Source organism: Mobula birostris, chromosome 6, assembly GCF_030028105.1.
Source record: "Mobula birostris isolate sMobBir1 chromosome 6, sMobBir1.hap1, whole genome shotgun sequence".
Lineage (NCBI taxonomy): Eukaryota > Metazoa > Chordata > Chondrichthyes > Myliobatiformes > Myliobatidae > Mobula > Mobula birostris.
The window spans coordinates 188,823,517-188,836,112 of NC_092375.1; the positions used below are offsets into that span (position 1 = coordinate 188,823,517).

At 40.4% G+C, this 12,596-nt stretch overlaps 1 protein-coding gene across 1 annotated transcript in view; it reads right to left on the reverse strand.

The window, feature by feature from the left end:
- LOC140199657 (protein mono-ADP-ribosyltransferase PARP14-like) overlaps window positions 1-12,596 on the reverse strand; it is a 94,436-nt gene that overhangs the window by 44,239 nt on the left and 37,601 nt on the right. The window contains 7 exon segments of the mRNA XM_072262102.1: window positions 4,481-4,702; window positions 4,796-5,024; window positions 5,102-6,340; window positions 6,342-6,758; window positions 10,575-11,114; window positions 11,116-11,152; window positions 11,259-11,492. Of these exon segments, the coding sequence (XP_072118203.1) occupies window positions 4,481-4,702; window positions 4,796-5,024; window positions 5,102-6,340; window positions 6,342-6,758; window positions 10,575-11,114; window positions 11,116-11,152; window positions 11,259-11,492 (2,918 nt within the window).

Genomic DNA, 12,596 nt, shown 5'->3' on the forward strand with positions numbered 1-12,596 from the left:
TATTCCTGAAGCAAAGAGGACTTATGGGAGACCTTACAGATTTATAAAATCATGAAGAGGGTGGATAAGGTGAATGGTTGCAGTCTTTTACCCATACAGGGGAGTCTAAAACTACAGGACAGGGATTTAAGGTGAGGGGAGACAGAATTAAAAAAAGGAGCCAAGGGGAGGCCTTTTCCACACAGAGTATGGTGGGTATGTGAGGAAGCTGTACAGGCTGGTATAATTATAATGTTTACAGGACAGGTAAATGTTTAGAGCAGGGGTTCCTAGCCTTTTTAATGCCATGGAGCCTTACCATTAACAGAGGGGTCCGTGGACCCCAAGTTGAGAACCCCTGGTTTGGAGGGTTACGGGACAAATATGGACCAACGGGACCAGCTCAGACAGACATCAGCATGTGTGAGTTGGGTAAAAGGGGGCTGCTTTCTGTGCTGTACATATTTATGACTTTCAACATCTTAAATCACTCACAAATACACCACATACATTTTTTGGTAATAACTCAAAGTCCTTGAACACCAACAGAAGCAAAACACACTATTGACAATTTGATACCAGCAGGCTTCACTGTGTGAATTGGGCAAAATAAGTTTAATCTCAATAATTCTTGTCAGTGACTATAATCCACACAGTTGCAAGGTTGCAATAGGAAGCGATATTGAAAGTAAGAAACTAGAAAGGGATTGCATCTCAGGTAAAGTTTTATTTTCATAAGTGTCTCTCTGTAAAGATTTGAGCTTTGTAGAGATTTGTGGGTTGCTGGTATCATAACGAAATACACAGAAAGTAGGAACCATATGAGTCAGAGGAGTAGATCTGTTCAAAGTTCAAAGTAAATTTATTGTTGAAGTACATGTACAAAGTACATCACCATGTACAACCCTGAGATTCAATTTTTGTGGGCATACTCAAAAAATCCAATAACCAATATAGAATCAATGAAAGACCCCACCAACAGCGGAGATAACCAATGTGCAAAAGACAATAAACTGTGCAAATAAAAGAAAGAAATAATAATATGATTGCTTACACTGGCACAATTAAGCGGCAAACATCTCCAAAATTTTGCTTTAAAATACAAACTCATAAAAAAAAATACATTCTGCGAATGTGAACTGAACACCCAGATGGTGTGTTGTCTCACAGGTGCCAGGGTCAGGGACATCTTGGATTGCATCCATAACGTTTTGGAGGGGGAGGGAAAGCAGCCAGATGTCTTGGTAAATATTGGTACCAATAACATCGGAACGAAAAGCAAAGAGGTCCTGAAGAGAGATTTTAGACAGTTAGGCAGAAAGCTGAGAAGCAGGACCTTCAGGGTACTAATTTCTGGACTGCCAGTGAAAGTAGAAGCAGTATGATCTGGCAGATTAATGTGTGGTTGAGAAGCTATTGCAGGAAGGTTCTTGGGATCTCTTCTAGGGGAGATATGACCTGCACAAGAGGAACCCGAGGGGGACCAATATACTCGTGGCAAGTTTGTTCGAGCTGTTGGGGAGGGTTTAAACTAATTTGCCTTGGGAACTGGGTGAAGGGGCTCAGGATAGGATGGATGGTAAAAAAGCAAAGGTAGTGTGCAGTCAGACTGACAAGAAGGGCAGGCAGATGATAGGACAAAACAAGACAGCAGAAGTTACAATACAGGCATTGGTGATGGCTAAAGAAGAAATAGCAAGGCATCTGGAAAGAAATGGATCCATCAGGCAGATGCAGCATGGACTCAGCAAAGGCAGATCCTGTTTGACAAACTTACTGGAGTTCTTCCACTATCCACTGTGCTCGTTATATCTTCAGAGGGGAAATGATGGAGGTTATTACTTGGACTTCCAGAAGGCGTTTGATAAGGTGCCACATAAAAGACTTATCAATAAGATAAGGATGCATAGAGTTGGGGGTGATGGATTAGCAAGGACAGAGGATAGATTAACTAACAGAAAGCAGAGAGTTGGGAAACATGGGTGTTACTCTGCTTGGCAATCAGTGGTGAGCGGTGTGCTGCAGGAGTCGGTGCTGGGCCTGCAATTGTTCACGATATACATTAACGATCTGGAAGAGGGACCGAGTGTAGTGTGTCTAAGTTTGCTGATGATACTAAGTTGAATGGAAAAGCAAATTGTGTGGAAGGTACAGAGAGTCTGCAGAGAGATATAGATAGGTTAAGTGAGTGGGCAAGGATCTGGCATATGGAGTATAATGTTGGTAAATGCAAGGTCATCCACTTTAGGAGAAATGGAAGAGCAGATTATTATTTAAATTAGGAGTAGGCAACGTTAAGCACAAATGATTTTCCAGCATGAGTTATTCTTTAATTTGAGGCAAAACATAACTAGGTGTATTTAAATGGATAATTCCCATATTTCAAGTGTTTTATAGCATTTATCTGGCCCACCATCCACTAATTAATACGCGATCCGGCCCACAGAGGCAAAAAGGTCGCTGACCCCTGATTTAAATGGTAAAAAGTTGCAGCATGCTGCTGTGCAGAGGGACTTGGGAGTGCTTGTGCATGAATCACAGAAGGTTGACTTACAGGTGCAGCAGGTTATCAAGAAGGTAAATGGAATATTGGTCTTCATTGCCAGAGGGATTGACTTTAAGAGCAGGAAAGTGTTGCTGCAACTGTATAGGGTACTGGTGAGGCCGCACCTGGAGTACTGCAAGCAGTTCTAGTCTTCTTACTTGAGTAAGCATATACTGGCTTTGGAGGCATTGCAGAGGAGAGGTTCTCTAGGTTGAGTCAAGAGATGGGGGGTTAGACTATGAGGAGGATTGAGTCGGCTGCGACTGTACTCGCTGGAATTCAGAAGAATGAGTGGAGATCTTACAGAAACATATAAAATTATGAAAGGGATAGATAAGATAGACGCAGAAAAGTTGTTTCCACTGGTAGATGAGACTGGAACTTGGGGACATAGTCTCAAGATTCGGGGGAGTAGATTTAGGACAGAGATGAAGAGGAACTGCTTTTCCCAGAGAGTGGAGAATCTGTGGAATTCTCTGCCCAATGAAGCAGTGGAGGCTACCTCAGTAAATATGTTTAAGACAAGCTTGGATAGATTTTTGCACAGTAAGGGAATTAAGGGTTATGGGGAAAAGGCAGGTAGGTGGAGATGAGTCATTGGTCAAATCCACCATCATCTTATTGAATGGTGGAGCAGGCTCGATGGACCAGATGGCCTATTCCTGCTCCTATTTCTTATGTTCTTAATATCTACAACTGGTATCATCCCAAAGTCACTAAACAATCCCATTAAACAAATAGGGCTACACAGCTACTGTATATCTATGTAAAACTTCAGGAAGCTACAATACTAAATACTACTAAAGTAGTCCAAAAGTCCCTAGCAATTGAGACATGAGTGTGCTTGGCTATGCCCATACCTCAGGTTTTACCAGCTTGATCTGAGAAAAAATATTTTTCAATACAATAATGATGATATTAAAAACACCAGAAAAATGCTGAATTAAAAGAGGAAATTGAAAGACTATGGAACATGAACAGGGTATATATACATTGTCCCAAGTGGTAACATCCCAAAGTCACTACACAATAGCATCGAACAATCAGGCCGACACAGCAATATTTATGTAAATCTCCAGAAAGCCACAATACTAAACACCATAGAATAGTCCAAACATTTCCAGGAATTGAGAAATGAGTGTGCTTGGCTATGCCCATACATCAGGTTTTACCAGCTTGGGTTGAGAAAAAATAAAAGTTGCAGGTACGTTTATTATCAAACTATGCACGCAGTATACAACTGAGATTCATCTCCTCCAGACAGCTACATAACAAAGAAAACCATGGATGCAGTTCAAAGAAAAACATCAACTCCCAAGCGCAAAAAAACACTAACTGCGTGAACGGCAACAAGAGCAATAATAATTAAAAACACGAGATAAAGAGATCTTTTCATAGATGAAAGGAGACTCCGGTGTGGATTCAGTACAAGAGCCTTAATCACAAATAGTGAATCATCTGTTTAGATAGCTTGAAAGGAACAAACTTTATTGTTTTAAAACATAACAAAACTCAGTGCAAGAGCAACGATGTAATGATGACATTATGCAGTAAAATGAAGCCCATGTAGGAAGAATATTCATCACCATATAACTAGCTAAGGCCAAGAACGGTATCACTGCCATTGAAATAGAACAAATCTGTAAAAGAGTTGTGAGAATTGTTGAGGATTTGGTGAACCGAAGCAGTTAATTAAAGGAAAGGAAATTAGCTTTTGAAGGTGCATTGATTTGGAAGGATTTGAAGTTGTCAACAAGATGGCAAATGAATCAACAATAGTTCAGAGTTCCAGAAACACATTCCATATGGAACCTGAATAACCCTGAAAATACTTCATCAAATTATTATTTCTATAGAAAATACAAAACAGAATCAAGGAAAAAATGCTCAATATGTCAAAAAAGTTATAGCTAAAAACATTTAGTACAAGGTATGTAATTTTCTTCTAATCCTCACCTGAACAACAAGACGATCATCAGGATGTACCACAAAGTAAACTTTCTTAAGGTGAGCTGACCGTCTCTCAGAGCTGAACTTCAGAACTGCTTTAAACATAACGTTTGCAACAACATCCTTTGGGAAAGATAGCTTGCTACTACTAATTGCCGGGAATGCGATGGAATCCTGCTGCGACCCTTCATTGTTCTTCAGGCAATCTCTGATTATGCCTTTCAAGACCTGAATCGCAATTTTACATTTAATCTTCAAGTCAATGCAGAATTTTCAAAAAATATGATTTGCTCCACAGGTGCAAACAATAAAATGTGTTACCTTTTCTGCATTCCTACTTTGTTCCCAACGAGGAACAACAGCATGATACACTTCATTACAGTCAAGATTACATCCTTGAGTTTCATATACCATTCCCATGAAAGGTTGTTTTCTCTTCTGTTCTTCCCACAGTAATTGTTTGAGGCTTGGGCCGGCTTTCTCTAATATTGCTTCGGAAACTGCACCTGAAGTAAGGTCCAGATCCATTCCAATGATGTTGACAATGACACTAGGAAGTCAAATTTAAAAATAATGGTAAAATACAATTTCTGGAATTACTACCAATTTCAAATAAATAAGTTACACTGAAGTCTTACTCTCATATCTTGAATATTTCCTTTGACGACAAGGATGTTTAGACCTTCTTTAGTTTGGGCTTCATGGAGACATTTAATACTTCTGTTTCTCATGTTGCCTGAGGCAATCCTGACCTGCTGTGAACTATTTATCAGGTCACCAAATATTTTCTGAACAGCATGGGAAACAGCATGGACAGATTGAGCATCATTATTTACCAAGTGGATCTCATTGAGTGTCCTCCCTCCTTGTAAGTTTGCACAGTGTTCCCTGACTGTCATGGCAATTATTTCAGCACATAAATCCAGTGGAAATCCAAATATTCCAGAACTAATAGCAGGGATTGCTATAGATTTAAAGTTATAAGCTTCTGGTAGACGTAGACTCTCCTTCAAGGCGCTTCTTAATCTCTTTTTAGCTGTGTTTGGATCGGTATCTGACCACCTTGGACCAACTGCATGAATCACTGCGGAACACGGTAGTTTGCCAGATTCAGTAAGAACGGCCTCACCAGGCAGAAGAGATCCTCGACATTTAATAATCCAATCACAGTCCTTTTGCAACACCGTTCCAGCTGCATCTGACAGAGCTTTTGCAAGACCACCAATATGCTTCAGGTCTTCATTTGAGCCATTAACAACGGCATCAACCTGACTCTTACACAAGTCTCCTTTATAAACAGTAATGACAGGTCCATTAGGCATCTGTACTTTACAGGAAGTCGGGCTCAAGTCACCATTACCTTCCATGTGCTCAATAAGTCTTACAATACAATGAAACTTTCTCTTTGCTGTGGAAACAAGATATTCTTCATTTTCTTTATAAGACTGCTTTATTCCTGGTGTGCTTATTTTGAACATCTTAGTAACTATTTTGGAAGCTTGACTTGAAAGTATATCCTCTGCCTGACAGACATTCTCTTCAGGACCAACGACAGAAACACTTGCATGATTTTTCTTGTCAAACACTTCTATTTGAACACCTGGAACATTAATTTTTCCAAAGGCCATCAAAAAGTGCAGCACTCCGCAGGACTTAAAAGGAATGCTTCTTTGAATAATTGTGTTCTTTTTGACAAATTCACTGAGCTTTTCAAAAGCTCTGCAGACAGCATCCGAGTAGCCAGAGATAGTAATCTGCGCATGCCTGTCCAGGGTTTTCTCTTCAATATCAACCCGCTTACTTTGGGAATTCAATGATTTATCTAATTTTCCCTTTATATCTGTCCATTCATTCTTTCTAATGACACATGTCTTGTATCTCAATACATTTGAAAGTGAGATGTCTTTTGATTTGCTTTTCTGCTTCACACAAAGTGTCTTCACTGCCTGTCACCACAGCAGAGTTGCCCTGAATGTCAAATGCAGCATTGATTCCACTTGATGTCAAAAGTTGGGAGGAAACTTCTTGACAGTGTACTTTTCGTAGAAACTCAACAAGACAATGGTCCAGATTAGTCTGTTTTTCCTTCATCTCAACAACTTTTTCTAATATCTTGCTTTTAGCACAATAAACATCCAAAGATAAGCCATGTAATATTAAATGGCATGCAAGTGGGCTGTACTTCATGTTAAGATTTGGAAATTGTTTGGTAAAACTGCTTTCAAGACCATTGTTTAATAATAAATAATATTTAGCTGGAGGAATTGGCACTACCTCAGATATAGTTTTGTACTTTGACAGACAACATGAGCACCTTGATTAATCAATAACTTACCAACCTCTGCCTTGAATATTTCCACTGATTTGGCCTGCACAACCATCTGTGACAAAGAATTCCAGATTTACCATCACATTTAAAGAAAATTTTCCTTCTCTCTGTCCTAGACGCATTTCCCTCAATTCTGAGGTTACATCCTCTTGTCCTAGACTCCCCATTATAAAAAAATTCTCTGCACAACCACACTATTCAGACTTTCAATGTTCAACAGGTCTCAATGAGATTCCCTCTCATTCTTCTAAACTCCATCAAGTAAAGCCCCAAAGTCATCAAACGCTCCTCATAGGTTAACACTTTCATTCCTGGAGTCATTCCCGTGAATCTCCTTTGGACCCTCTCCAACGCCAACACAACTTTTCTTAGTTAAGGGGCCCAGGGCTGCTCACAGTTCTCTAAGTACAGTCTGAGCACTGCCTTATAAAGCCACAGCATTACATCCTTAGAGGTTGCTGGTGAACGCAGCAGGCCAGGCAGCATTACTAGGAAGAGGTACAGTCAACGTTTCGGGCTGAGACCCTACGTCAGGACTAACTGAAAGAAGAGCTAGTAAGAGATTTGAAAGTGGGAGGGGGAAGGGGAGATCCAAAATGATAGGAGAAGAAGGAGCGGGAGGGATGGAGCCAAGAGCTGGATAGTTGATTGGCAAAAGGGATATGAGAGGATCATGGGACAGGAGGCCTAGGGAGGAAGAAAAGGGGGAGGGGGGAAAACCAGAGGATGGACAAGGGGTATAGTGAGCGGGATAGAGGGAGAAAAAGGAGAGAAAGAAAAAGAATGCGTGAATATAAATAAATAACGGATGAGGTACGAGGGGGAGGTGAGGCATTAGCGGAAGTTTGAGAAGTCAATGTTCATGCCATGAGGTTGGAGGCTACCCAGACGGAATATAAGGTGTTGTTCCTCCAACCTGAGTGTGGCTTCATCTTCACAGTAGAGGAGGCCGTGGATAGACATATCAGCATGGGAATGGGACGTGGAATTAAAATGTGTGGCCACTGGAAGATCCTGCTTTCTCTGGCGGACAGAGTGTAGGTGTTCAGCGAAAGGATCTCTCAGTCTGCGTCAGGTCTCGCCAATATACAGAAGGCCATATCGGGAGCACCGGACGCAGTATATCACCCCAGCTGACTCACAGGTGAAGTGTCGCCCCACCTGGAAGGACTGTCTGGGGCCCTGAATGGTGGTGAGGGAGGAAGTGTAAGGGCATGTGTAGCACTTGTTCCGCTTACAAGGATAATTGCAAGGAGGGAGATCGGTGGGGAGGGATGGGGGGGACGAATGGACAAGGGAGTCACGTAGTGAGCGATCCCTGCAGAAAGCAGAGAGGGAGGGTGAGGGAAAGATGTGCTTAGTGATGGGATCCCGTTGGAGGTGGCAGAAGTTGCGGAGAATTATATGTTGGAACTCAACGGTCGACCAGCATCCATGGAAATGAACAAAGAGTCTACGTGGGCTGGTGGGGTGGTAGGTGAGGACCAGGGGAACCCTATTCCTAGGGGGTGGCGGGAGGATGGAGTGAGAGCAGATGTGCGTGAAATGGGGGAGATGCGTTTGAGAGCAGAGTTGATGGTGGAGGAAGGGAAGCCCCTTTCTTTCAAAAAGGAAGACATCTCCCTTGTCCTGGAATGAAAAGTCTCATCCTGAGAGCAGATGCAGCGGAGACGGAGAAATTGCGAGAAGGGGATGGCATTTTTGCAAGAGACAGGGTGAGAAGAGGAATAGTCCAGATAGCTCTGAGAGTCAGTAGGCTTATAGTAGACATCAGTAGATAAGCTGTCTCCAGAGATAGAGACAGAAAGATCTAGAAAGGGGAGGGAGGTGTCGGAAATGGACCAGGTAAACTTGAGGGCAGGGTGAAAGTTGGAGGCAAAGTTAATGAAGTCAACGAGCTCAGCATGCGTGCAGGAAGCAGCGCCAATGCAGTCATCGATGTAGTGAAGGAAAAGTGGGGGACAGATACCAGAATAGGTTTGGAACATAGATTGTTCCACAAAGCAAACAAAAAGGCAGGCATAGCTAGGAACCATATGGGTGCCCATGGCTACACCTTTAATTTGGAGGAAGTGGGAGGAGCCAAAGGAGAAATTATTAAGAGTAAGGACTAATTCCACTAGACGGAGCAGAGTGGTGGTAGAAGGGAACTGGTTAGGTCTGGAATCCAAAAAGAAGCGGAGAGCTTTGAGACCTTCCTGATGGGGGATGGAAGTATACAGGGACTGGACATCCATGGTGAAAATAAAGCGGTGGGGGCCAGGGAACTTAAAATCATCGAAAAGTCTCAGGTTGGAGGAACACCACCTTATATTCCGTCTGGGTAGCCTCCAACCTGATGGCATGAACATTGACTTCTCAAAATTCCACTAACGTCCCATCTCGCCCTCGTACCCCATCCATTATTTATTCGTATTCACACATTCTTTTTCTCTCTCTCCTTTTTCTCCCTCTGTCCCCCTCACTATACCCCTTGCCCATCCTCTGGTTTTTTTCCCCCTTACCCCTTTTCTTTCTCCCTAGGCCTCCTGTCCCATGATCCTCTCATATCCCTTTTGCCAATCACCTGTTCAGCTCTTGGCTCCATCCCTCCCCCTCCTGTCTTCTCCTATCATTTCAGATCTCACCCTCCCCCTCCAACTTTCAAATCTCTTAGTAGCTCTTCTTTCAGTTAGTCCTGACGAAGGGTCTCGGCCCGAAATGTCGACTGTACCTCTTCCTAGAGATGCTGCCTGGCCTGCTGCGTTCACCAGCAACATTTATGTCTGTTGCTTGAAATTCCAGCGTCTGAAGATTTCCTCGTGTTTGAGCATTACATCCTTGCTTTTATACCCTAGTCCTCTTGAAATGAATGCTAATATTGCACTTGCTTTCCTCACCACCGCCTCAACCTGGAAGTTAACGTTTAGGGAATCCTGCATGCGGACTCCCAAATTCTCTGCATCTCTGATCTTTCAATCTTCTACCCATTTACAAAATACTCCACACCTTTATTTCTAAATTTTACTTTTATATATAGGTTTATAAATATTAACCATTAAAATTGGATTAATTCTAAACAGTGACAATGAAATGAAATAAAAACTAAGAAAGCACAACATTGGTTATATATTATACTTCTCCATTTTATATTTCAAAATATTTGTAACTCTACTTGCCTTCAACACTTTCAAAGGACACTGTTATATTTCTGCCCTCTCGGCTAAAGAATGTGAGGGACCCACCACCGGTAATGAAACTTTCAAAGTATTTTCGGAGACTGTTATCGCTTACGTTGTCACTGGACAATATTCCACTAATTGTTCTCTTTTCATCCAGAAAGCTTCTTTGAATGATTGTGTTCTTTTTGACAAATTCACTGAGCTTTTCAAAGGCCTTGCAGACAGCATCCGAGTAGCCAGAGATAATAATCTGCGCATGCCTGTCCAGGGTTTTCTCTTCAATATCAACCCGTTTACTTTGGGAATTCAATGATTTATCTAATTTTCCCTTTATATCTGTCCATTCATTCTTTCTTATGACACTTATGTCTTGTATCTCAATACATTTGAAAGTGAGATGTCTTTTGATTTGCTTTTCTGCTTCACACAAAGTGTCTTCACTGCCAGTCAACACAACAGAGTTGCCCTGAATGTCAAATGCAGCACTGATTCCATTTGATGTAAAAAGGTGGGAGGAAACTTCTTGACAGTGTACTTTTCGTAGAAACTCAACAAGACAAGGATCCAGATTAGTCTGTTTTTCCTTCATCTCAACGACTTGTTCTAATATCTTTGTTTTTCCCTTTCTAATTTTTTAATGGAATCATTCACAATTGATTTGAATGTTTGTTGCAGGATGTCCACACTCTCAGCCACGCCAGTGATGATTACTTTTCCCTTTGAAGTGTCTGGAATAACAACAACATTTTGGTTCAAATATTGACGCAAATCATTCTGAATTATTTCCCAAACTGATTTAATGGTGTCGTTTATATTAGTCTTGTACTTTGACAGAAGAGAAACTAAATTATCTGAAGCCTCCTTTTTCCAGTTCTTTGCAAGATTCTCAAATGAACTCATATGCTTGGAAAGTGCTGGGGAAATATTGACCAAGTTTGATTGGCCTGATTCTGGGAATGCAATATTACAGTGGCACGAGGACATTCTGTCCATGAATTCTGCAATTCGCTTTTCATCTTGTTTAAGAAACTGTAGAATGTAGGAATCAATTTCAAACAGAAAGGGATCAGGCATTTTCACCACTGGTCTTTTGTTCCCATATAAAGCTGATCCAATTGATTCATAATAAGGATAGACATAAATTGGGGTTTGAAATCTTGTGTTCTTCAGACAGAATGACATCCAGAACTGCAAGTAAAACAAAAAAAATGTTAGAGAATAATTTGTGAAAATGAACTCAACTTACATGTTCATAAATTTCTAATTCATCATTATTTTCCAAAGTACAAATTACCTTCAGAATCTTCAAAAGAGATCACAGCTGCATTATGCTCCAGTGTCATTCCTACAGAGCTTACAATTCCATTTCCATTTTTAGCACTTTCAAAGTATAGTTTTAGAATATCTTCACTGATGCTGGAAGGCAGGTTCTCCACTCGTAAACTCCTAGTTTTTTCCAGCATCTTCGCTCCAATTTTTTGCTGCTTCAGAAACTTGTTAGAATATTTTTGAATAAATTCAGAGAGATCTAAAAATAAAGTTGGGGGAAAAACAAACCTGTTAAAGGAATTCCAATTTTATTGAAAAATTTATAATTTAGTGATTAAAGATTTCAATTACAAAGCACGTCCAACACAGAAACAACTCATTCAACTTGACCAGTATATGATGTTTAAGCTTACGTAAATCTAAGGATATTCCATTCTTCCCAATAGAATTATTTTGAATGTATCGGTACTATTTTCAACCTCTCTCTGTTGTAGAAAGTTCCTCATTCTCCCCAGTCTTTTGGTAAAACTCTTTCTTTAGATTTCCTTTCTGGATTACTTGCTGACTCTCTATTACAATGGCTTTACTTTATTCTTCCTTCGAAACGAAAACATTCTCCGTACAACATTCCTGTGTCGCGCTACCACTGCGCTACCGTGGCACCCCAATGATACTGCAATACAGGATATATTTTGAAGATAAACCTTTAATATCTGGATATTTCACACTTATTTCTTTGCTATCCTTCAATCACTTCACAGCTCTAATGGAAAGTTACTGACCTGAAACACTGCACACAACTGTAGTACAGCAGAAATGTAGAGCAATGGACTTGCTTAAAACTAATGAACAAAAATAGAATTCCATTCAAGGATTATTTCTATAAATCCACAGGATTTAATTTTGGTGCTTTTTTTGTGCACTGACCCAGCTTTAAGTTTCTTTGGCAGGCAAGGAGCAGCAGGAATAAACTATCCTTGATATAAAGAAGGCAAGACAGACCGCAAAAATAGAAGAATAAAATGTTATTTTAATTACATCTTCATCTACTTTTCTCTGCATAATTTTAAATAAATGGGAAGCAATAACCTATATAATACATCTACATATTAAGAAAGCAGCATTAATAAGAGAACCAGAATAATGGTAGAATATGTACATACATGTCCCCATTTCCAGAAGAGTTGGGATATTTTCCAAAATGCAATAAAAACAAAAATCTGTGATATGTTAATTCACGTGAACCTTTATTTAACTGACAAAAGTACAAAGAAAAGATTTTCAATAGTTTTACTGACCAACTTTATTGTATTTTGTAAATATACACAAATTTAGAATTTGATGGCTGCAACACACTCAACAA